At 35.1% G+C, this 27,886-nt stretch overlaps 1 protein-coding gene across 1 annotated transcript in view; it reads right to left on the bottom strand.

Annotated features, from left to right (window-relative positions):
* Positions 1 to 27,886, bottom strand: part of si:dkey-49n23.1 (semaphorin-3D) — a 57,580-nt gene that overhangs the window by 14,465 nt on the left and 15,229 nt on the right. Inside the window, exons 2-3 of the mRNA XM_067395911.1 lie at positions 22,707 to 22,903; positions 1,159 to 1,319 (exon numbers count right to left, since the gene is read on the bottom strand). Of these exons, the coding sequence (XP_067252012.1) occupies positions 1,159 to 1,319; positions 22,707 to 22,842 (297 nt within the window). The 5' untranslated portion in view covers positions 22,843 to 22,903. The remainder of the gene's footprint in view (positions 1 to 1,158; positions 1,320 to 22,706; positions 22,904 to 27,886) is intronic.

The raw sequence follows: 27,886 nt of genomic DNA, 5'->3' as shown, positions 1-27,886 counted from the left end.
ACAGGCATCTTTTGGTATTTCACTATTATAAAAGACAGAATCAATTAATACTCAACCAAATGTAATGTTTATTTAGCCGTGATGATGTGTAGTGGAGAATTTAGGCCTGATGTATGCAAATTCAGACTTAAATGCCTGCAAGCACACAGTCCAGTTGTACCAAGGAAGCGATAGAGATGAATTCCAGGATAGGGTGAATTCAGGGTGATTTTTGCCATTGAGATGACTTGGAAAATGTATCCCAAGCAACCTGAATTCACTCTACCTTCAAATATTAAACTGGATTAGATATAACTTCGCTTAAGGCCCGTTCACACAAAGGATGAAAACTATAATGCTAACAATAAAGATATAGTTGTAAAAATTGTTCTAAATATAAATGAATAGCAGTTTCAGAATGATTTTTTCCAGCTGATGAACGATAAATACATTGACAGCCAATCGATCCATCATTAAAGAGCTCGAGCATTTCAAATGCTAGACAACATAACTGCAGCACATGTTTATAATAAAAAGAATGATATTGTACACTGGTGTGGTCAGTAATATAGTTATCTTTATCGATCTTGGTGTGAACTGCCTTTAGACAAGGTTGGTAAGCATTTGTACCACACCAGTCTCAGCTAACCCAGCTAACAAATATATGATCTAAGAAAGATTCCCAATTCTTAAGTTATGAAAATGTTAGTTCTGAATGTTTTTTAAACTTCCAAAACATCCAGTTTTTTATGTATTAAGAAAGTTTATTCACGGTTATGTGAAAGTTAGAGGAACATTTCATTATATCATTTTTAAAAATATTCTGAATTTGCTAAATTGTATATCACTTTATGTGAATATAACGTGTGTATGATAAATTACTTATTATTTACTATTTTGTATAGTTTTTGTATACTTTTACAATTGCAAATATACTAGAGTAAATGCATTTGCAATGCAATACACTTTTACTGATGGACAAATCAATTTCATTTTCTGTGCTAATTGACAGATGTATAGATGTAGAGCAGTTTTAACACAGAATCCTGTAACTTCATAAGATTCATGTAAACAGTAATACATTGTAGTCATGCTCTGTTTTCACTTTAGTGACCCTTATTCTCAAAGTCTGTAAATGACATCATGAGCTGTCAGACCGTGTTTACTTTGCGTGCTGACCTTGCGTGCTGGTTGGGTGAGGCTGTCAGAGTTTAGCATGTAGATGTGGTCTCGACCTCCAACTAGCAGCCATCCGCGGTCCTCATCCAGCAGTAAGGCCTGGTATGCTCCCGCATCGCCACCATCCCAAAATACTGCAGAGCTGTTCCTTGACCTCAGTTCTGCCAGAAAACAACAGCAAGGTTTTTAAAAAAGTTGTTCTGAACTCCCAAATGTTCTGGTACCACATGATTTTAAATAGAATATTGAATGTATGCTATTAAAGATAAGTTACAATCTTAAAAATAAATGATCTAAAGGGGTTTTTCACAGCAATGCCATTAAAGAAGCACTTTGGGTTTCCCAAAGAACCTTTCAGTGAAATGTTCTTCAAAGAACCATTTTTTTCCTTAATGTGAAGATTTCTTTCTTTTTTTTTTTTTTTTTTTTTTACTATAAAAGAACCTTTTGTGGAATGAAAGGTTTTCATGGATGTTAAAGTTTCTTCATGGAACCATTGATGCCAATAAAGAACCTTTATCTTGTATATCAGTGTATTTTACGGCATAGACTTATTTTGGAAGGATTGTGTTGCAGTTTGAAACTTGTAAGATTGAGTTCATTTCAAGGTGGTTCTAATCTTCATAGAAATGTAAAATAAATATGCCAATCATATGCCGAAATGGTTTTGGCATGCTCAAATTCCAGGTTACAAATATATTTCCCTACAGTGGCATTATAATATACATGAAGCATTCTCATACAAACATGTCCACATCTCTGCAACCCCCCTTGCTGGTGTTTAAGCAGAGAAAAACAACCCTTCCAATTAAGGCCAATTAACCCTGAACACGTTCCTTGACAGCTGCACTCGTGCAACCCACAATTCCGGTGGGATGAGGGGCCCACATATGTGGCATAAGTGTGCATAATTACATGTCGACAAGCAGTTTGAGTAGCAGAACTTCCAGCTTTTGGAGGTGTCAGGCATGTTGTGGTCAGAGGAAGACTGTGGTAATAAACTTTGACAGGTGTTTTCTTAGCCACATACCCTGCCTTGATATCGATGAAAGGGAGTTGAGATGTTGCACAGGAAATAGCTCAAGGTCTAGAGACTGCATTTTTTACTTCATGGTCTCTCCAAGGTGAAGGTTAAATGTTGCATCTGGATGTTGCTTTCCTGTTGTTGTTGTTGTTGTTGTTTTAAACTTGGCATTAAAGGGGCCATTTTATGCCCTTTCACAAAGTCTTGATTTTGTTTTTGAGCTCTACTAGAATAGGATTTCATGCTTGATGTTCAAAAAACACAGTATTTTTCCATATTTGACATTGTTGCAGCAGGAAATATTTAAATGAGGAATATTGTGACGTTTTCATTCCCAGAAGAAAACTCATAAAACGAATAAACTTTGCAGACCGTTTTCATGCTCAAACAGCAACATTACACACTTTTTACATCTATCTCCATCAAAATTTGCAAGCAGCTATTGTGTCAAATATGAGTCAAATGAATTGCATTATTGCTTTCATGTAATCAACCGACTAATTACATGTTTTAACTTCACTGACAATTAAATAAAGCAAGCAGAAACTGGATTTATAAATTATATCTGTAACTACTCTTTTAATGCTCTTTTGCATTAAAAATCACTTCCAATTTATTAATCCAATATTATTATATTGTTTTAACTAAAACTATTACTAAAGCTATTTCTGTGAAGAAAAAAAAAAACCTTGCCACACTACCATTAATAAAAGAGACATGTCCAGGAGCGTGATCCATTAAAATACATAGACTTAATTACTGAATTGTCTGCATATGCAATCAAAATTAATGCAATTAGGATCTGTGATTAATGCAAGCAGAATATCATCCTGGATTATATTTCACTTCTTTTCCTGCTTCAGTTTTCTCTTTTAGTTTTCATACTCCATTAAAGCAGCACATTGCATGACTCACCAATAAAGGAATGCTTAGATGACACAAGGTGATTTCTCACCGACAAGTGAAATAAATCTCTTAATTGGGGCATGTTGATGCTATCCATCATGAAACCCATTTAGCAAGAAGGCCAGCACACAAGTCACAGCACCTGCTGGAATCTTTTCCACTCCGGCTTCCAGCGCTCAGCTAGAATGTTTCCGGAAGGAATGAGTTCTTTGGAACTTCGTCAGCTTTGGAGAATTTGGCTCATTTCATTTGGAGAGTTCACATAGGTGATACTTACTGGTCTCTGCATTTATTTATTTTTCCACTCTCAATACAAAAATCAAAAAGGATATTTTCAAACTTGACTCCTTTTGATAGAAACAAACTTGTTTTAAGTCTGCCTTAAGTTTTAAGAAACAATGTAAGTGAATCAAAAAGTGAACAAGTAAAAAACAACACAATTGCATTCACATTGATCCTAGCCTTAAAAGTAAAGTCAGATCTCATTTCGATACAGTTCAGTGTTCTCCACTTTCCTGTTTTTAACGCTTTTTGAAACTTGGATCACTAGAATATTATATTAACTATAAAAAGATATATTTCTTTCTTTAGTAATTATTCTATTTTTTATTTTTGTTATTCAGTATTTCTAATATTCTGTATTTAGACATGATTGTAAGAATGGTTTATTTATTTATACAATTTATAAATTAGTCTTATTAGTTGTATTTATTTAGTTCTTTCATTTTATTTAGACATTCATTTTATTTAGTTAGTTATTCTTATTTACTGTTCTATTTATTTAGAAGTTATTATGCACTATTTTATTTTTTTTTAGAATTTTTTATTTTATTTTATAGTAAAACGAATTATAATTTGAATATTAAATTAAATCTTTCTCATCTTAATTATTCTTTATTAATTTTTAAACGTACATGATTCTTTTTATTTAGGGATCTTTCTTTCTTTCTTTCTTTTTTCTTTATTTATTTTCAGAAATTACTCTTTTTATTTAGTTGTTTGGTTGGTTAGTTTTATTTATTTAGAAAATATTATTTTATTTTATTTTATAGTAAAAAGAAGACATAAATTGATAATTAAATTATTAAACAATGGTAATATATTTAAGTTGTGGTGAGTTTCATATTTTATTTTATACTTATTACTTAAAAAAATATTTAGACATGATTCATTTTATTTAGGAGTCGTTCTTCATATATATAAGTATTTATTTCGTTTTTTTTTTTCTATTTAATAGTAAAATAGGAAAGATAATTATATTAAATTATACAATGTTTATATGTACATCTTATATGTGTGTTGTACTGTTTGTTTGTTTGTTTTTTTCTTTAATTTTGAACCTCAAGCCTTATTTTACTCATTGAAACTAAAGAGGAAGACCTTTGAGTCTGAGTAGTTTACATAGTTTTCTAATAAGACCCTCATTCAGTTTAATCCAAAACACCAGAAGCTCATCTGTTCCTCTCTGATGGTCTGACTTTTGTTCATTTGGAGTTCATTTGGAGTGTTCACAGTTTGCATAACACAATCTTACTAGACATCTTTATTTTATTGTCGGCAAAAGAAACAGCCTTTCGAAGAGATCATGGCCATTGAGAGTCTAGCATGTGTTGATCGTGTGTCATGCGTTGGATCAAGAACTTTTCCCAAACAATCTTTTTATCCGTATTTCTGATAAATGAGGAAAAAAATCCCTCTTTTCCACCCCCTTCCTAAAAACACAACTTCTCATAACTACAGTCTTAGTAACAAGCGTGGCCACAAAAGACTACATTTCCTTATATCTCTTTCAAAGACACATCTGGTGGTGACTCCACCCTGTCCACTGGGTCCAGTTTATCAGCATGATGGATAAACTTTTCCAGGCAGTTCAGATGCTATGCCAGTGTACAGGTTCAAGTCTTATGATTTCATGAAACTGTATTTCGCAGATCTAGCCAGAAAATGGTTTGCTTTAATGTGTCCCAATCATAAAACACCCAAGCACTGACCTGAGGTCAATGACGTTTGCTCATAATATGATGTTTTGGAAAAGTTAGTAAGACATAATTGAACATGCGCAAGAAACCTTAACACTTTGCTACTTAGCAACTAGCATGCTGATTGACCTGTGATTGATAAAATTATTAGGATTGCAAAACCGAGGAGGGAACGACGTTCCTGAGTTGTTAATTTTCAAGATATTTGGCCATTGTTTCAGGGTTAATTACATCCACCACACAAGTAGACTTCAATGAATAAAGTTTAAAATTATATATTATATTGTTTGTTTTATCCATTAATGTGTTTAGCTTGATGTCAACAATTTTATTTTACTATTCAGAACATGTCATTGCAACAAAATGTTTGGATTTGGGGATCAGCTGGTGGCAAGATGTCGCTTTCCATGATAAGAGACAGAAATAGGGCTGAAAGTCATCTTGTTTTCTTCAGCAAAAGACCAGTTACACATTTTTGTGTTGGTTTTGATGTTTGTTTTGGATCACTGTCCTGATGGAAGATCCAATCACAGCTCATTATTGGATTTCTAGCAGAAGAAGTCAGGTTTTGATTTTTTATCTGTTGGTATTTGATAGAATCCATGATACCATGCATCTGAACAAGATGTCCAGGACATCCAGCAGAAAAATAGGCCCACAACATTAAAGATCCAGCAGTATATTTAACCGTGGGCATGGGGCACTTTTTACCCATGTGTGCACCAAACCCATCTGGTGGGTTTGCTGCCAAAAAGCTCTTTTTTTAGTTTCATCTGACCATAGAAGCAGGTCCCGTTTTAAGTTCCAGTCTTGTCTGACAACTGAATATACTGGAGATTGTTTCTGGATGAGAGCAGAGGATTTTTCTTGAAACCCTCCCGAACAACTTGTGGGGATGTAGGTGCTATTTGGTAATTTTTTAGGCTTTCTGAGACTCAAGACTAAAATAATCTCTGCAATTCTTCAGCTGTGATCCTTGAAGAGTCTTTGACCACTCAAACTTTCCTCCTCACTGTGCATTAGGACGATTTAGACACACTTTCTCTTCCAGGCAGATTTGTAACATATTTAGTTGATTGGAACTTCTTAATTATTGCCCTGATAGTGGAAATGGGGATTTTCAATGCTTTAGCTATTGTCTTACAGCCACTTTCTATTTTGTGAAGCTCAACAATCATTTGCTGCACATCAGAACTATATTCTGTGGTTTTACTCATTGTGTTGAAAGATTTTGGGAATGGCTTGACCTTTGTCAGTGTTCTTAATTAAAAAAGAAAAAAAACTGACAACAGCATTAATCTGTTTGTCAAATTTTAACTACTCATCAAAAAGTACTCCTATTTTTTACCATGGATTTACCATGAATACCGTAGTGAAAAAATAGTATACTTAAACACAATTTGTTTGTACGTACTTTAGTATAACTAAATGTTCTTGTGGCATGCTATAAACTGGTATACTTAAAGTCTTCTAAATTGGAACAACTAATTTTTTACTAAATGTCCAAAAGCAGTGCTGAAGTTCAACTAAAGTTGTATTAAATATACTTGTTTGTGCTAAGGTGGAACTATTCCAAATATACTAAAGTATACTTTAAATATACTCATGTATTTAAGTTTTGAAATGCAGAATTCACTCAGCATAAACTTTAAATGTATTTTGGTGACATTAGAATTGCAATTCAGTTACATTGTAAGATAGTTGAACATACATTAATATTATACTGATAAACTGTTAGTGATTTTAAAAACACATTGCAATGGCATTCCAAGTTAACTTGTAGTGTGCTGATGGCATCATTATAGTGTGCTTCAAATAGGATACAATAAAGTAATCTTTATAAATAAAGTTACAGCTTTAGAATATGCCTTTTACAGACAGCCCCAGTATACCAGTAACTTACTTATCCAGTGAACATCGCTGAGAGATTTATATGTATTTTGAATGCAGGAACCAGTACGGGCTGGAATCGAACCCGGGTCACGCGGACCGCTGTCGCACAAGAGCACTCGGCTTACCTGTTGCGCCACCAGACATATATAGACTACGCTAAACTGGTGTTACTTTGTGTTCTCTCTATACTGTTAAACGTAAAGCCAGATGCAAGCAGACAACTATTATTGACAGCACAAATTATATGGATTAAAAGAATGTGAATCGCCGACAAATTTATTAATATAGACACAGTAAGTGGTGCGTGAAACGGCATGTTGCTATACAACACGAACGTGCATTAAACTTTAAGCTGTTGAAGAAATAAAACCTTTAGATGCAACATTAAATATCAAGAATGTTTTGCTTCCCTTTTACCTGACATTATCTGTCATTAACACAACATGAAGCAATTGCATAAACTGGCACATTAGGTTTTTTTCTTGTGCACGCACTAAAACACAGACAGTTGCGTTCGTTGGTGGAAAAATGTGAGCATGCAGAACTGCTTGTTTTTCTTTATTTTACAAATATTTACTTATGTAACTACTTTCTATATGTATGTATCAGTTTGCAACCATGCAAAATTGTGAAAAGTGCTGTTGAATTAAATTGAATAATAGCCTAAAAAAGATTTGGGATGCACATTTGAGGATGAAGAATGGGGGAGGATCACTGGGAATTTAAAATCGATGTGCCCTAGTGAAAAAACCCTAACAAAATGTATTTAAAATAGGCCTACATTCATTTCACACTTGCTAAAAACCCATTAATATACAGTAGTCAGCATTTGAAGTGGATCAAAAAAGTTCATCAAAGTTGTCCTTAGAAGAAGGTTTTAGGACAACTTTGATGAAGGGTTTTGATCTACTTCAAATGTTGACTATAGCAGACATACTGACATAAATATTTTAATTAAACTTTATTTGCAGTTCTTCTTTATTTGCAGAATGCACAATGCATATTTCTAAATATTAAGCCTAAAATGTGTTTAATATCACTATTAGTAAGGATAGTATGACCACTGTATAATTTGAATGCAAGATATATATACTTGTACTAAAGTATACTTGCAATAGTTCCACTTTAGCATAATCAGATATACTTAAGTATATCTTTAGTTGGACCTCAACACAAAAATACTTGTTTCAGTTTAGCAGACTTTAAATATACCAATTTAGTATACTAAAAGTACAGTTGCAGGGTATTTATATTAAGTACATGCAAATGTAAATGCAACACTTAGCATAAAATAAAAGTATTTCAAATAGATTTTAATAAATTTATTTTTCACTAGGGTAGATAAAGGGCCTTAATCAAACTTAGGCAACCCATGTGTATTTGGGGGTGCAAACACAATAATCTCTGTTTTAGATTCATTCATATGCAAAAAAATTTAAAATAAAAGTAATGGGCCACCAATTTGTACACTGTCAGATCAGCTATTTGACATTGATGCACCGGGCAGTGTGTCTTTTGTTCAGCCTCAGTTAAGTGTTTCAAAGGCCAAGTTGCCGAAACCTTAAAGATTTAAGAGGTCAAAGGTGATGTCTTGATTACCATTCCTCTTTACGTACTGAAACTTGTGGATTAGGCTTGGAAATGGAATTAGGCCACCCAGAATTCTATTCAGCTTTGAGCTTTTCGACAAAGTATTTTTATAAATCCAATATCAATAAAAACGAAATCCTGAAAATCAAGTCCAGTGTTGTTTTGCTTCTTGTATGGTGGAATGAGGTGCTGGCGAGTTCACAGTCTCGAGAGATCATAAAACTCAAGCACTCTCTGTCTTGTGTCTGACGCAAGTCAATTGCGAACATTTGCTTGTAATCCATGGGCACATCAAACAAAGAAGTTTTGCTGAGACTTTGCCAAACACCTGTAACAATCTCTCGTCTATCACACAAGGTCAGAGGGCAATGGAAATGAGCAAAGGAGGGGGAAACTTTTCAAACAGACAGTTCTGAGAAATTAGGAAGTGTGTCTCTAATGGAACACAGAAACTCAAGAGCTTTAAAGAAACAGTTCAGCCAAAACTAAAAACCTCATTAAAACCATCATTATTTACTCACCATCATGTGCAAACAACAACATAACAATGTTTCTGCAACACTGTGAATATATTCATTTATTATGTTAAAATACAAGTTAGAACATTAAATTAAAAAAAAAAAAAAAATGTAGTTCTAGCTGAGTGTAATTTCATGGCATTTTTTTTTTTTTTTGGAACTTCTCATCACTATGATTTGTCATATGGAATGACTTTTTAGGTGAACTGTCCCTTTAAGAACGATCGGCCTTGTGGTGATTGCTTCTTATCAGACTATTCAATTTCTCCATTGGTATGAACGTTTGAAACAGTGCTCTCATTATAGCAGACGGCTGATTAGCTGGAGGAGGGACTCTATTGACAGGTTCTGTCACTCCTCAAGCAGCAGGGAGTCTGTTTCCCTCGTTATCTCGGATTTCATCAAGTTCTGGTGGCCATTGATTGGGTGTAAAGCTTGAGTGATGGGAAAATCACCGGAATGCCAAGGGTCGGAAGCTCACTGGGAAAAGCAAAAGTCTCAGCTGTAAGGGGAATATTTAAGAGAACATCTCCCTGCCATTGCATCTGTGTCTGACCACTTGAAAAAGCAAACTGTTAGACAGAATCAAATTCAACATGGACATGTAGATCTTTTCCATCTGCTAAAGCAAGGGATGCGTGTCTTTGCAAAACAACATCAATCTGTCGAAGAATCACGCAAGCTAACTTCTGTTGGCCTACTGTACGGTTATCTGTGCCAAATTTTTTCAGGTAATCTTCTGAAGTGAGAGTGACGTATAGAAAGCTAATAAACTTTACTCAGCTTCCTCTCTGAGGCCCTATATATCCAAAGGGGTGAGGAAAATATAGCTGCTTATTTATTCCTCTTGCTGTTTTGGCTTTCTAAGATTGCTGTTGGCACATCTGTAATGACTAAAGACCCAAGAATCCACATAAACTAAATAAAGCGTGACCAGGGAATAATGATAAAAACGTAATGAACTTGTTGCGTAGAGAACATTGTTTATACACTTTAATGTTACAAAACCTAATGGCCATTTAAAGATGGAACATTTTAATCCTTTTGTATTCAAAGTAATTCAAATTCAAAGGCAGCATATTCATTGTAATGAAGGCAATCCCATAATGCACTGCAACAAGATCAATGAAAAAATTAATCCAAGATCAATACTGAAGAGCATTGATGTAGAAAGTTAAACCAATATTCGTGTCACATATTTTTATACTTGTTAACTTAGCGACATGTTACCATTAAACTCTTGGAATCGATTGTATATAAGTGTTTCAAATCAGTAACTTCAAAGCATTTAGCATCTAGCCCCATGAGACAAGTCAGTTAGATATTTTATACAATTTTGACAACCTTTGATAAAAAAGTAGTTTTCTTTTTAAATTTACGTTTGTGTGTTTGTTATGTATTTGTGTGTTTAGCATTGTTTGCTTAGCAACATGCTAACATCAAACTCTGTTGGAATAATGTCGAACTCCACACAGATTTACTGCATATGAAGTGTGCTTCAGATAAGTAACCTGTGAGTAATATTTCAGTTAGGATGCCTTTGGCATCTAGCATCACAACAGTAAGAATGTTTTTCTTTTCAAGATTCCTGCATTCTTTTCAATTTTGTTGCGCTCCATTGAGTTGTTTTGGAAAGCCAGAACACATGTGAATGGCCCCTTAGAAGGCAACGGTCTATGTAGGCATTGGGTTTTAAAACATTTCTTCAGAGACTGAACTGTCCTTGACCTGTAACACATTCTGAACGTCCTGTACATAACATCTGGTATCTGAGGTTGAGAAGAAGCTGGCTTCACTATAGTTTGGACCAGACATACCTCTTACTCCGCAAATCAGAATTTCACACACCAACCATATTGTGCAGAGCGTAATCTTTGCAGTTTTACAGTTTTTTCAAACATTCAACTTATGTGTAGGTATAGAAGATTTGTTTGTACACCAAATGCAGTGACATTTGATTTGTAGTGACTAAAGTATAGGCAGAAATGGATTTCAGGACACTAATATGAGTTTCTTGAGTTACTTTTGTGGAGAGTATAAGTTAAGATAATGGGATGTAGAATTACTTAGCAAGTTATTTAGAGATAAGAGGTTTTCCCCTGTTTGATTAAGGGGAAAAAAGGTAACATTTTCATTAAGAATCAGAAGGGTCAGGAAAGCATTATGAACTTTAAGTGACCCTGTAAAACAGTCAACAGTTCTGCTAAAAAGAACATTAAGAGTCAGTTTCCTAGATAAAGATCAGGTTGACTGAAAACTCAATTACTGATGAAAATCAATACTACAAGACTAGACTTTTAACTCGTATTATAAACAACCGATACAAGCGTAATACCATTAGAACCACTGGATATTTGATTATCATTGTTTTCTGAAGTCTTTAGGGCAATCACAGCATTTATCTTGTGGTAATAGTAGCACAACGTGTCTGAACAAGAACGAAACTGGATTGAATGAATCTGGTTTGGATTTTTCAAAACGACTTGCAATAAAACAGAATTGGCAAGACAAAGGCTGCGGGCGAGCGCTTAATGAAAACTAATAAAACATTAAAAGTTTCCCAAGAGCTGTATAAAATATCTCTCCTGACCATTTCTGACTGTTAAGAGACAGTAATGATGATGACTTTATTTTTATTTTGCCACAGTTGTGAGAGCCAAAATGACCACACAAATATAGTAAACTTATTAAAAAAGCCAGACAGTCCTTATTAGAAACCTGAAACGTGCCAAATAATGTCTCAATTATGATATAAGCAATAGAAGTCAATGGGAATTTGCAAGTGTACGTGTGCTATTACTGTGAGAATGATGGCCATGTTTGTTTTGTCTTTGTATCAGGTGGCTGACCTACATCCTCTTTCTGTTTTTCAATGCCTGGATGCACTGAAGTCTCATTGCCAGGGCACTTTTCAACTGTTTGTTCAGGATGAACACAAGGAACATTCAAGGTGTGAATGTTCTTCTTGTCATTATGTTTCCTCCTGTATAAACAGGTCTGGAGAAAATTGGCGTTAGGCCTCTAGTTTGCACTGTTAAACTGTTCCCAAGGCAAACAGTACTACTTCTGAGAAATTACATTTAAGTAGCGTATAAATTAAAAGGCATGCTTGAACTTTTAATATACTTTGAGTAAAAATAGACTTGAATTAAAGCTGCAGTCCGTAACCTTTTCTGGTTAAAAAGATCTAAAATCAATTTTTGAGCAAGTTCATAACCAGCCAGTGTTCAAAACTATCTCCTTACCTTAGCCCGATTCACAACGGTAAGCTTGTAATAATGTTTTCTAATTTGACTGGTACTGGTAGGTTTCCATGGGAAATTCAAGCATGCCGCCATTCGTCTTTGTGTCATTACGTCACGTTTGTTTACATAAAGAAGGAATCCTAGCTAGTAGGATATATGGCATGTGAGGATGCTGCAGGTGATGGATCATTTATAGCCTTTTCTCACAGCAGCTGGAATAATTAAATTTATTTTGATGGCATATTGTATGGTATGATAAATTAACATTAGAAATTAGACTGTACGGAAATTGAAATCTACAGGTAATGCTAATACACACTAAATACACATAGTCACGCAATGCTGATACTGTTAACATTAACAATTTGAGAAAAAAGTACAACTCAATAATAATAATTTGCATGGTTTGATGTGATATGAGCTAAACGAATGTTAGATTCAATCACCATTGGTAGTGCGATTTATTGTGCTTTGTTTTCTCAGTTGGTCAGAACAAAAGTGGCAGATTTGTTACTTGTTCAAGATGACATTTTCCGATGAAAATCGGTGATTCCAAAGTACAGTATCCACCGGTGCGGTGACTGACAGCCACACATTCTCCTCAAAGCATAAGATTCATCCGTGCTAAGGAGCCGTGCCAATGTAAAGATGAAAATTCCACAAATAACTGCAGTTGCAGGTTTCGAACAGAGATGGCGACAAAGAGGCAAAACTTACGGACTGCAGCTTTAAATTCAAAACTCTTTTTGTGGCTTTTATTTTGACTTTACAGAGTATTCAACAATACCAACAACAACAATTTCACTCAAAAACTCATTAAAGAGCAATATTTTCTCTCTAAATATAAGAAATCTTACCAGTCACAGAAAAATGTACTGCTGCATTTGCTGCGATTCATGAAACTGACACTCGCTGTGAGGGTGGGAGAAGTGTTAACATCAATATACCTCCTCATTTATCTCCCACATTCATCAATTTCCCTGTCTTTTCCCATTCTTCTTCTTTTTCAAACTGTCCAGAAAAGCTTTTTGTGGTGATGGAAGACATAGATGGACTCCATTTAAACTGACTCCTCTTTTTCCTTTGGGTCAGTGACAGCTAGTCATTCGAATTACCCACAAGCTCCGGTTGTAAGTTGTGTTCTGGGTCACCCACATTAGCAGGAGCAAAAGAGTAAAAGAGTGAATGGGAAAACCAAAGGCATTTTGTTCATTAATCATCTTTAGGTTTTTATTCAAATAACGGATGTCTTTGTAGGAATGGATTTCAAAACTCTTATTCATGGAGTAAACTCACTGTTTTAGGGAGAGATGTACATTTGGCCAGACTCAGTATTTTGGTTAAAAGTAGTGTATCTGCAATTGTTTGTCCCTGTTTATTAAGTCTTTCTAAAAGTGCACTTTTAAACCAGCAAAACAGAATTAATTTGTGACTAAACACCATAGTGTGTATGTGTCAAACATACCAGACCAATGTTCCAAGCCATTTACTGCCTATAAAGACTCTGTCAGCTTTTACTAGCTCAGTATCAAATTCCCTCCAGATGTAAACATTGTGATTTATGACACAAATGTCCCAGTGTTAATCTATCTATCTATCTATCTATCTATCTATCTATCTATCTATCTATCTATCTATCTATCTATCTATCTATCTATCTATCTATCTATCTATCTATCTATCTATCTATCTATCTATCTATCTATCTATCTATCTATCTATCTATCTATCTATCTATCTATCTATCTATCTATCTATCTTATATAGTGAATTTGATGGCATCCTCATATCTTTGTCTTTTGTCTCATGAAACACTGTACTATGTAAGCATGGTCTGTAAAATATCCTACCAATGGTAATTCATCTTCCAGGACGGGTTTAGACACTCCGTTAATTTCTCATTTGTGTCCTTGCATTTGTTTTTACAGGCTTTGTGGGACTTTGTAGCAAAGATTAGGAGGTTGTTGTACTTCCTCAAACTCGCTGTTGGTGCCAAACGTCAGATCGGTGAACTTTTGCAAACTTTGTGTCAACCGTCAGCTAGCACTGAGAAATAACATTAGCTTCAACAAGAATCTCAAGATCTAGAGAGTCTGCTGGAATCATATGATAGCTTTCTGTGAGGAACACAACGAAACTTAGTTTGTTATTCATGTAAGATTGTTAAATTAAGATTCTTTTATCTATATATAAAATATCTGTATAAAGATTAAAATGTTTTCATTTTTTGTTCCACAGATAAAATAAGAGCATACATGTTTAGAACGATATGAGGGTGAGAAAATGACGTTAGAGTTTTCATATTTTTGGAAAACTCTGACACTAAGGGTGAGGAAATGAGTTTTAATTTTTTGGGTGAACTACTCCTTTAATACTACAATGCCATAGGACCTAAGCTATAGCCTTCACGGACACTATTTATCAGATGCCTATAAGGGTGGTATGAGGGTTAGTAAATAACAACAGAACTTTCATTTGTTTTCTAATAAGAAATAATGGTTGTCTATAGAGTGATAAACAATGACTTCCCATTCCTTACGTGTTGAAGAGCCCTGGAGTAAACATAAACTAGGAATAATGGTCTTCTGATGACCAGCACATCCCACTTGAAGTTTTTGTGGTTGTGACCTACGTGTTTTTGAGTTCGCTGCCTATTTAGGAAGAGTGTGGACTAAATTCCTCTCTCTAGGGGGAAAGCGTGCCTCTAGACGCACAGCGCTGATGAGAGGCCTCTGCTGCGGCACATTCGCCCCCAGAGTTGTTTTCTTCATTACGCTTTGGAACGTTCTGTACGATGTCATCTCCCTAAAGGGCCATGGGGGGTGCATGTTTAATTGCTTCAGTCCTGGGCTGGAGGTGTTCGCAAACACACATGGACGTATACGCTACTTAAGTGCAGTGTGAGAGATAATCAAGTCAAGTGAGGCGACCCAAATCCTGTCAATGACCGAACCCAACTGATGCCCTGCTGCTTTGCTCAAGACACATTATCATCTATCATCATTCTGCAATTTTATCTGCTTTAAATGAGAGTTGTATGGCTTTGGCATTTATCACCTATTGCCACAAGGTTGCTGTGATCTGGTCTGAAAGTATTATTAGAAAAAATCAGCAGATTGACTATGATGTTTAGGCTTTGGGTGGACGTTTTGTCTTGCATTTTTAAGAATCAGGGACACTTCAACAGGAGACACAACTGAAATCAAATGTTGTACTAAGCGTAGATATGAACAAATAATAAATGAATATTTTTGAAGGTTAAAAAGAAAGAAGGAAGATCAGAGTGACTGACTTCCAGATTCGTTCTCAAATAGAAATCAGTCCCAAGTTATACAGAAACATAATTTCCAAGTAAGCAAATGCAGATGCAGACACGCAGTTTGACTGTACTTAGCATGTTTTGCATATTAACCTGTGCTATTGTGCTGGCAGTAACATGCAAGAGGAGATACTCTTTTAAAAAATTCATTTAAGTCTTAAAATTATATCTTTAAAAACTGTACTTGCAGATAATATAATATTAAGTAAATAAAAGGCCATTAAATGGTACTTCAAGAGAGTGCACTTTCTTCTGTTTAACACTCTTAAGTAAATTTTTAAAAAGTGAACTTTGTAATAATGTCAAATAAAAAGTTTTACTATAAAGTACATTGTAAATAACTGTTTTAATAATCTTTTGATGTGCTTTAAAGAAGTACACTTATTTTGATGTGTGGACTAAGATAAAGTGCATGTAAAGTACTTAAACTTTATACTTATACTTATAATTTTAACTGTAGTGTTAATCAATATTACATTTAATATATTTCAAATATACTAAATTGCAACTTCATCATTACAAATGTGTAATTACAAATATTTTTTAAATACATGACATAAGTTCCAATAGAAAGGACATTCGAGTATAATTTAGTTTACCAGTATATTCAAAGACAATAAAGCTGTACTTAAGTACAACTCAAGTGGGTGAAAAATCTCTTTAAAGTTAAGCTAGCTAACTGCATATAAAATTAATTTACATATTTAACTATAATACAATGTCCGTTAATTACAATTAACATGAAATGTCCATGAAGTCCATAAAGTGTCCAAAAACCTTACATTAAGTTTGCACTTAAGTATATTATTTTAAGTTTATTATTAAGAACTCATTTTAAAAGTATGCATATAAATGAAAAAGCTGTTCTTTTTCACAAGATGTGCTATTAGCTTAACAGCTAATTTTTTCTCTAAATATTCAGAGGGTTTATTTTGAGAAACTTCATCGTCTTCACCTTTCCTTCCTCTAATTAGCAACATTCTTCTTCCTGCCTCTGTTTAGTGTTAATGCCCCGATAGCTTCATTATCCCCTGCCAGAACCCGGGACCCCAAGTCATCTGCTGTGCTTATCTCCTGCACCTTGTTGCCATGGATACAAAGGGGTTACACAGTCAGGGGTCATCACCGTGACGCAGCACTGAGTCAGCTATCAGGAACTACATCCCTCAGTTCACATTCCAAGTGCCAAAGAGCCATATTTTTACAATGATGGAGACCGTAATAAAAATGTTTTACCGTTTTTCTAAGATTTGCCCTCTGAGGGCTATTGTAAAAACAACCCAGCTTAATTTAGTGGTTCTCTTAGAATATGCCACTGTGAACCAGTCAAAAAGTCTTGAAAATTGAAAATGAAACATGGACTATGCCATCCTATATACTTCTTAAAGGTACACTATGTAACCTTTTTTTTTGCTCAAAATTTACAAAATGTGTATAATGAGTGATCAGCTCCACCTATAATAAGTGTCTATATTCTGACTATTTTAGACTGAGTGGGATGCCAACCACTGTGGAGTAGCCCAGTACCTGTGTGACTCGTCATATACATAAACAGAGAGCAGTAGCTCTGGCTACAATGTTCTTCCACAAGACACCCCTTACAAAAAAATAAGTATACTTCAAGTTCATTTTATTAACTTTTATCACTTATTAAGCATTTTTAAGTATAATTTATGTAGTAAGTATACTAATATCAATGCACAGTACTAGAAGTGTCTTTCAATACTACTTGGGACTAAATTGGCCCACTTTTTGTGTATAAACATATACTTTTAAGTGTAACAGTATTAAACTTTGAGTACACAACTAGTTTACAATTATTTTGTAATGCATCTTAAGTGAAGTGACATGTGGCCAAGTAATTTGTGCTCTGCATTTGACCCATCCAAGTGCACACACACACACACAGCAGTGAACACACACACCTTGAACACACACCCGGAGCAGTGAGCAGCCATTGCTGCGGCGCCCGGGGAGCAGTTGGGGGTACGGTGCCTTGCTCAAGGGTCTCACCTCAGTCATGGTATTGAGGATAGGGAGAGCACTGGATAATCACTCCCCTCACCTACAATCCCTGCCGGACCTGAGACTCGAACCCATGACCTCTGGGTTACAAGTCCGACTCTCTGTCCATTAGGCCACGACTGCCCCCTACTACATCTGTACTACAAGTGAAATTACAGGTATACTAATAGTTTAATTGACAAATACTTGTATCACATGTTTTAGTTTATGAAAGTACACTTTGAAGTATACTCTCAGTAAACTACTAGTATAGTAGTTTCATACTGCAAGTATATTTGAAAGCTTTCTTCAAGTACACATAGGATCATACTTATAGTTTACTATTTATATATTATTTTTGCACTTTAAGTATACTACTATGTTCCTATTTAGGTATTACTTTTTTATACTTGAAATATACCTTTAACTGTACTATAACTCTTCCCATTTAAAAAAAAAAAAAAAACATTTTATTTTAGCTTTATGCATCCTTTTTACCAACATCTGAATGTAGGTAAGTTTTAATAAAAAAAAAAAAAAAAAAAAAAAAAAAAAAGCAACATTTTGAGCGAAAAGCTGAGAAAATCATATTTTTGTCAAAGACTAAATCCGGATCGGGGACAGAACGATGATCAAAATATAGGTGGAGAAGATCAAGTCCATCAACACCCCTAAAGCTTCACAGTCATTAACCCTTCCTGGGTCGATATTTCATTCGGTAACAGTAGGCAGTTTTGAACCTTGTATGCTGTTTAATGTTTGATGATCACGTTATTTATATGCGTAAGCAATCTTCTATCACTTGTTTCTGCTTCTTCTTCACCTGTGTTTTGATCTGGAGATTCTGTACTCTGTCAGAAGATGCATAATAGCGGCGCCTACCGTATAACAGTGAAAACATGGAGAGCTGGAAAATTCAGTCAATGGTGAAGAAAGAGTAAAGTAGATTTGAAGTACATTCCTTTGTAAACAACCAGTGGACTAGCCTACACAAAAATTCAGATACTCAGAATTAGGAACATATCTATTTTCTTCATAAATCAATATTTTTAAACAACGTTTATAAGACAGTATGTAAAACTATGTGCAAAAAGTAATAGGCTAGTAATAGGCTACATACTCAATCAAAAGATGAAACAACTACAAGCCAAGTATACTTAGAATGCTTAATTATACTTTTAAGTATATGTCAATCAAAAGATTGAGTACAAGTATAAGTACAGTTTTTGTTTGTAAGGTCAAACTGCAAGACACAGTTGGTCACACAATCTCAAAATGGCAGCCACCATGAAGGGTCGACCCACCATATGTAGAATAAAAGCTGTTAGCAGTTTAGCAGTAAAAACTCATTTTAATCAATTTCTCAGGCTTATATGGGTGAATCTTCATTGTGTGTCCAGTGTTTTGATAACATCTGAGATATTCTCTTAAAGGGTGCTATCTTCCCATTACACACACTATAAAGCGCAGCTGTCAAAATGATACTGGTGGGTGTCAAACAAAAAAATCCTTCCTGTCGTGGAGAAATTGAGACATTTATCCAGTCACAAATGCCAGGAATGTTTCTTTTGGTTTTAATCCACCCAACTGTCAGAAAGAAAATCCCCAAAATGTCCGGGACTTTTACTAGTGAACACCAGTGGGAAATTGTATGTGTTTCTGCCAGCAGAACTTCATCTTCAGAAGTTAAACAAGCAGTTTAAAAGTGATGAAGTTGACTCAATTCAAAAATAATGAAGCAAGTCATTTTAAGCTAGTTGAGGTGATAGTATGATAGCTGTTTGATTAGCATTATCATGACAAAATGGCATCACACTGTATTGCACACACAGCTTTATAGCAGAGCAAAATGAGGTGATAATCAAACACACTTGTGTAGTTGGTTCATTTGACTGATTCAAATTAGCTACTAGATGTTACACATTAGCAGTAGCATATTATGATTCATTACCTACTTCATTCCCAACCACTGTTTAGTGTCAGTAAAGTTGCACAGATTTTACAGCCAGTAAAAAAAAAAAAAAAAAAAAAAAAGGAATGACTGATTCATCTGCCTGTATGACATGGTACACTACAGGGTTGTAACATAGCGTAAAAATCAACTATGACCTGAACCTGAACCACCATGTCCCTCAAAAGCCTGTGTTTGACTTCTTTATGAAACCTTCATATTCAGCTATTGCAAAATACTTCATTGTTTACTTGATCTCATTTCCTGTCTTCTTTAGTGTGGCTTTCAAATCAGACTCTGAGATACCTGCAAGCAAAACAAGTCACTACTCTCCATTAATGAATAACGTCTGGCTTTTGCATCTCGCTGCCAACCTTTTGGATGTCTGCCACCCTGCGCTCGTAAACAGATGGCGCCCCTGAGATCATCTACATGTTTGGAGTCTTCTATTAACAGCCCTGGAGATAATGGGAAACATGTTACTACTATAGGTACAGTGTGCTGTCCGACGCCACTGTATACAGAACCTTCCTGTGAGGAAGCTGCCGAGTCCCGCAGGTTCCGGAAGGTTCTGAGAGGTCAGAAACAGAGGCTGCTGTGACGTGCTGATAATGGGAGATGGCTCATGGGATGCGACTAAGTGGCGTGGGTGTCCAGACAGACAGTCGCAGAGCAGTCTGGTGACTAATCGCTGGGTGGCTGGCAGTATTGCTAATGAAGCCCACATTGTTATGTCTTTATTAGTGATCATGTTGTTTTGGAAGGGAGGTTAGTTCATTAGAATTCATTAGTTTTACTGGTGTAAACTGAGTTTTGTAACAATTTATTTCAATAGTCCACTTTAGACATTCTACTGACTATATTGTGTGTGTGTGTAACTTTGCAACTACATGTCAACTACCAGTCATCAGAGCACTAGTAGACTGTCTGCTTATTACTGCCAACACTTTATTTTGATGGTCCTCCAACAGACATTCTACTGACTATAAGTAACTTTACAAGTACTGTACATGTCAACTTATTTTACTAACCCAAACCCTAACAGTCTACTAATACTCTAATGAGAGTTAGTTGACTTATAGTTGCAAATTAATGAGTTAGTTGATCTGTAGTTGTAAATTTATTAGTTGACATGTAGTTGCAATTAATGAGTTGCAAATTAGTTGACCTGTAGTCACAAATTAATGAGCGTTTGTTGACCTGTAGTTGCAAATTAATGCAAATTAATGAGTTGGTTGACATGTAGTTGCAAATTATTGTAAATGAATGGAAGTTAGTGGACCTATGAGAGTTAGTTGACATGAAGTTGCAACGTAATTTATAGTTAGCAGAATGTACTGAACTCTATCTTTTAAAAAGATATATTATTAAAATTATTTATTGCAATTAAAATCATTATTTTATTATTAAAAATTGTATTTTACTAAGGTAAAAGGGGGAGACGCAGATGGAGGGGGTTCGATTATCACGTGCAGTAAATTTTGTTTTCAGATATTTCTGATATTCATTTTAATATAAATTAATACATTAATATATGATTAATATAAATTATATATATAAATTTTATCATTTAAATATTTTAATAAATAATTAACTTAAATTGTAATAATTTATGTAATACTACGTTTAAAACTGAATATCTAAAAACCGAATCTTATAAATTATTGAGATTTAAAACTTATTTATAAATGTATATATATATACACACACACACATATATGTGTAAACAATTATTTATAGTGGTGACAATGCATCGAACGTTTTTTTACAAGATGTAATATAAGTCTAAGGTGTCCCCTGAATGTGTCTGTGAAGTTGCAGCTCAAAATACCCCATAGATTTTTTTTAATTCATTTTTTAACTGCCTGTTTTGGGGCATAATTAGAAATGCACCGATTCAAGCTGCGGCCCCTTTAAATCGTGCGCTCTCCGCCCCCTCCAGAGCTCTCAACTCTACCGCTGCATAAACAAAGTTCACACAGCTAATATAACCCTCAAAATGGATCTTTACAAAGTGTTCGTCATGCAGCATGTCTAATCGTGTAAGTACAGTGTTTATTTTGATGTTTACATTGATTCTGAATGAATTTGAGGCTGTGCTCCGTGGCTAATGGCTAATGCTACACTGTTGGAGAGATTTATAAAGAATGAAGTTGTGTTTATGCATTATATAGACTGCAAGTGTTTAATAATGAAAATAGCAACGGCTCTCTTGTCTCCATGAATACAGTAATAAACATTTAACCACATTTAACAGTACATTAGCAACATGCTAACGAAACATTTAGAAAGACAATTTACAAATATCACTAAAAATATCATGTTATCATGGATCATGTCAATTATTATTGCTACATCTGCCATTTTTTGTTGTTGTCCTTGCTTGCTTACATAGTCTGATGATTCAGCTGTGCACAGATCCAGACGTTAATACTGGCTGCCCTTGTGTAATGCCTCGATCATGGGCTGGCATATGCAAATATTGGGGTCATACATATTAATGATCCTGACTGTTACGTAACAGTTGGTGTTATGTTGAGATTCGCCTGTTCTTCGGAGGTCTTTTAAACAAATGAGATTTACACAAGAAGGAGGAAACAATGGAGTTTGAGACTCACTGTATGTCATTTCCATGTACTCAACTCTTGTTATTCAACTATGCCAATATTAATTCAATTTTCAATTCAATGGCACCTTTAATGCATAAAAGTGCAATGTTATGGTATATTATTAAATTAAGGTTTAACAGAAGCAAAGGAAAAAAAAACTTGAAAGAAGACTTCCAAAATACTGTAGACTAATTAACATTTTCAGGAAGCAGAGGTTAATGGCACTCTTCCCCTGTTGAATTGTGTCTGTTAAAGCTGCCTGACCCTGCTGATGTCCTCACGGCCAAACAGAAAGAAGGAAAGGCAGCTTGCTCTGTGTCTACTAGCACTCTTTATTGAAGACTTAAGAGAGCGTATTAACATGAAGATTTGCAGACTGCCACAGTAAAGAGCCTAACAATTAGTGTTGTAGACATGATTTCATCATTTTCTGCTGTCTTTTGCTTCTCTCTATGAAAGTGAATGTCAAATAGTTTTTGAGTATCAGTATGTGACAGCATGAGTTCTGACCTGTATGAGTGAGCTGTAGTCGTGGTATATTCTGGTTTCCAGCATTACTGGACTGTATAAGAAGCAACAGTGAGTGGAGCAGAAAGAACAGCAGGGGACTGTATCGCCCAGTCCTCCACAATCCCACAATCCTCATCTCTGGCTTCCTGTTGTCTGACAGTACAGGGTGTCTTCAATGTCACATCACCTTCGTAGTGCTGGAAAAATAACAAGCAGATATGAGCATGTAAGTTGACATTAAAGGTACGCTATGTGACTCTTTTTTGTTCAAAATTTACAGAATGTATATAATGAGCAAGTACATCATGAATCCATCTTCCAAACTATGTTTTTGTCTTATCCTGAATCACTATGGTATGCCTATAATAAGTGTTTATTCAGACTATTTTAGATAACATAATATAATATAAAAATTACAGAAAAATATATGTAAAATTAAATGAAAAGCTATTTAACATACAGAATTATAGAATTATTATATTTCTAACTTATTTTTCACATTTTGTAAAAAAATAAATAAATTAGTTATACATTTTTATTATTTTTAATTTTGTACAAATCATCTATAATATTTTAATCCTTATTAAAAATAAGCATTATTGAACAGCGGTGTCTGTTGTCGCTGTTTTATATTACATACTTATATAACATTTTTTTTTAAATATTTATGAAAAGAAGGCCGAGGCATAGGATTTACTTTGAAAAAAATTTCATTCTGCAACTGCTAATAAACTTTACAAATAATTACAAAGCAATGGCTTGAAATTATGGCTTCAAAATAAACAGCTTTGACAGTATGACACTCAAATAGCAAAATGTTATATACCTATACCAGATGTTTTTCCACAAACATATTTTTTTTTGCCTCAGTATTGAGGAGAAAACTCCAGATGGCATTCTTTCACAATGACATTAACCCTGTAGATGTCATCTTTTCTAAATAGAAAACAGAATATACTACATCAGCCCAAGCAACACTAGCACCATCCAATGTGGTTTACAGTCTCCTCAGGTCAAAAAGTGCTTAAACCAGAAGGTACAACAGATGCTACTTCAAGAGCGAAAGATTTTCATCACCGACTGGAAACCCAAAACCTCCAGAGCGTGTGAGCGGCATGCCGAGCTCACGACTACGCGAGAACAAGCCTCGCGTGGAGAAGGAAACCGAAGCATTGTCTCGAGAAAAGTTCCCATGGCTAATCAGCTGCCCTGATCTCTATTTTCTTTCCTTTAAGAGGTCACCCTACATAAACAGATCACATGCGCAGCCTAGAAACACTCGAGCAGCTTCCTCCTGTAAATGCTAACCGCTAACCACTGTCAAAGGACACGCAAGAGTTCAGTCCAGTGGAATGGATTTCATTTGTCCATTTCGTACAACGTGCGGTATAGAAAGTTCAACAATCGGCAAGCTCATTGAAAGAGCAGCACTTTTTGTGTTGGCGCTCAGGGGAAGCATTTTCCCATCATGAGGGTATTGTATGTTGCGCCACTTAGACTCGCGAGGGGACCCCTGGGGACGGTTTCAACATGAAAAAAGGGCTTGAGCTCAAACATATGCAAAATGAAGATAGGCTTTCTGTATTGCCCCATTCATCACCTCAAAATCTAAGCTCATTACGCTGCTACTCAGACATAATAACTGTATTCAAGTTCCTTGAGTGACGGAAACCAAATGCTCTTCGGTACGGTAAATGATTTATTGCTAAATTTATTATCACAACATTTCAATGTAAAAAAACAGCTATGTTTATCAGACATCCAATAGCCGGAATTCATTTCCCAGTTTAACTGAAGTGCTCAGGTTCAGGATTTACTGTGCTGGCATGAGTGCAGGTGCTCAAGGAGAGATCAGGGACTCTTATTAGCTCTGTTTGTTGACTTAAACCTATTAATCTCCCTGAGAAAGCAAAAGAAAACATATCATTCCTGGCCCGACAACAACTATGTGTGAGCTGTGCAAGGTGGTGATGGTCTGGCAGATACTAATATAGGCATATTTTTCATTAGAACGCTTATGGTATTCTTTATGTCTCCGTTTAGCAGATATGAATTCAGTTGGGAGAGATTTGAATTATGTTGCATTAAAAGGTCCCTTCTGTGGCCTTGGTTTTTATAGAATGAGTGGGATTTGGTTTCAATCATTATTAATGACTCTTTGGAGACTTGTGACCTATTATGTGCTGCTACTAGAATCAGTAACGTTGTACTATTAGTCTCACTTTTAACTATTGGCATAAAGTCTGGTCCACTTTGTCCAACTTAGGCCTTTTCTGAGCAGAAAACTACAGAAATACTGCAAAAACAAAAAATAAATAAAGTGTTAAACTTTAAAGTTTTATCGCTCATCAGCTGGAAAAGATTGTTCTGAAAGTGATTGTTTTCCTGTGCTGTTATTGTTGGACGTCCTGATTTTGCAGAGTTAGACACGTTCCTGGGTCAACATATTTTGTTGATCCTGGAACAACATTCCTGTCTGAAAATTTAGTCCTAACCCTATCCCTATCCCTACCCCTGAACCTAACCCTATCCATAACTTATCCCTAAAATCAGAGGGAAATGATAGGTAAATAACGCTGATGGAGAAGCACCTAACCCTGGTTGTAAGCCTAAATTTTGTTATAAACTGTAAACTTGTACCTTAAATCTCATTGGTTGATTGGAATGTTGTTCCAGGATCAATAAAAAATATTGATCAAGGAACATGTTGCACTTGGTGAAATCAGGTTCTGTGTTATGGTTAGTTGTGGTATGGACTATTCTTTTATACTTATAATGATTTTTATAATTATATTATGTGTATGAATGCCTTTCAAATAATCAGTTTGGCGTAGCAATTATTTCATGGTAGTTTAAGTGCAAACCACAATTAGTTAGGTAAGTGCAAACCACAGTTTATCAAACATGAATCATTCAAAAAGTCTTTTAAGGATTCCTGTAGCTCAAATGGGGGAGCATCATAATATGTAAATCTTGAATGTAAACCTTGAATCAAGTCATTTCAAATAAAAGCATCTGCCAAATGCATAAATATAAAGGATAGTGAATCTTTGTGAATATTGATGAGAAAGAAATAATCATAGACATTGTAAATCAGATGAAATTGGCTTGTAGATTGACCTGCTCCCTGCAGACAACAGTTAGTCATCAGCTTTTTCAATAAAGGAAAGACAACAAACAAACGCTAACTGTGGGAAAATCATCAAGCTTCGGGAAGAGGAAGTAGTTGATATTAACTCATTTCCAGGCGACAAAAGCCACACAACTTGAAACTGGAGAGAAATGGCAGCTCACTCCAAATGTAGAGCCTGTTTCCTTGGATACATGTTTTCCTACAATGGTAAGAATGACGAAAAACTAGAGCCTGTCAGTGTCGTTTCCGAAAAATTACCTAATTTACAACCTTGACTGGCAAAGCTTGAAGAGTGCTTTTTTAGATGATTGAAAACACAGTGCTCTGATCACAGGTGCTGGAACAGTTTTCTGTCCAGACCTCACAAGTTAAGCACAGTGAGTTTTCATCTACTATAAAAGGCCTCTCAAAGGAAGGTGGAAAGGCTAAAAACACCTTAACAGGCAGACTGGAAATAATGATCCCTGCAGGGTGACATAGTAAGAGACAAGGTAATGGATGAACACTCACACTTCCTCTTGGGCTTGTGACCGGACAGAATAGAGGTACCGGCGGGGAGCATTTCACCGCTTTGCACCAACAATCTCTGATCCGATCCGACAAAAACCCACCACTTCAGACTCTGTCACCTTTCTCTGCACTTACATGCCGCTAGTGGCACCAAACAGAATTGCAATCTATTTGTTTAAAACAATACAACCAAGACTAACTTTGTTTTGTTTTGTTTTGTTTCTGAAATATTCAGTCTTCTAAGCCTCATATTTATGTACAAAATATTGCTATATTTATTTAAAGCAGATTCATATACATTCTAAAACAAATAGCGCAAAAAACAGGTAAAATTTGTTCAAACATCCGATAAAGAACGTTTATCATTTCAACAATGTACATGTGCTATCAACAAAATAAAATCTTTAATATGAGTCATATTAATCATGGTAATTGTATATCTATTTCATATCATAATATAGTTATTTTGTTGGACATTTTAATGTTTCGGCGAATTGTTGGCAAATTTGTATGAATTTAATTTGTTTTTGTGATTTTACCAAGCTTATATGCTTGTATTTGGGTCTTTCTTCAACCACGGTCACTTTTATATTGCATTTTTTTAAACTTGTGAAAATGTCATTTTTTGATACAAGTAATTTTATGTCATGGTAATAGTTTATCTATATTAGTCATTTTTGCTGAAAATCCAAAAAATCATTTATATAATAAATTACCAACAATCATGGCAAGTCATAACTATTTTATGTTTTGGAAAATTCTAATGAGATTTCATGAGAACCAAACGAATAGCTGTACAAATAGTATCATCACACATTATATACCATTATACCTCCCAGCTCTAATTAAATTACTTCTTATTTACATTTAACTGTATAAAATGAATTAAAAAATGAGCAGCCAAACTTAAATTGTACAAAGAGAGATGCAGAAAATGACTTATTCTTCGAAAGTAAATGAAAAGGGGCCGCACCGAGCTGTGAAAAGATCTGCTACACCGTGAGCAAACAACACTGGGCTCAACCAGCCGAAAAACAAGCAACTAGTCTCTCGCTTAACACTCACAAAGACACCAGCTTAACATGGTGGGACACGCACCCAGGGGCGCTTTAACACTAAACGCATTCAAAATCAGCCCTATTCTTTCCAAACCGCTGCCATTCAGTTCAACAAACACTGAATTTTTCACAATTCATTAGTCTTTTTATGATGCAAAAATCCGCAATTTAGAGAAACAACAGTCTAAAGGTTTCATGTTCCTAGGGAATCATTCACTGTGAGCAAATGTGGATACAGACTTTAGGCTGTTCATCCAGGTGTCCATCATTCCCATGGGTAATGTTGCACTAGTGAGCTTCTGGTGACACAAACACAGCACATGCCAGCCGATTTTGTAATAGAGAAAAGGATAATTTACATGAACTCCTCCGCCTCACTTTTTGGAGGCAATTCATTAGGAAGACTTTAGGTTTTCAGGAAGGATTACAGTTTCTCTGCAACATAATATGGAACAAATGAGCGACAAATGTGTCGAGGT

Source organism: Chanodichthys erythropterus, chromosome 10, assembly GCF_024489055.1.
Source record: "Chanodichthys erythropterus isolate Z2021 chromosome 10, ASM2448905v1, whole genome shotgun sequence".
Taxonomy (NCBI): Eukaryota; Metazoa; Chordata; class Actinopteri; order Cypriniformes; family Xenocyprididae; genus Chanodichthys; species Chanodichthys erythropterus.
The sequence above is the reverse complement of the archived record's forward strand: the minus strand, read 5'-3'. Positions and strand labels throughout refer to the sequence as shown.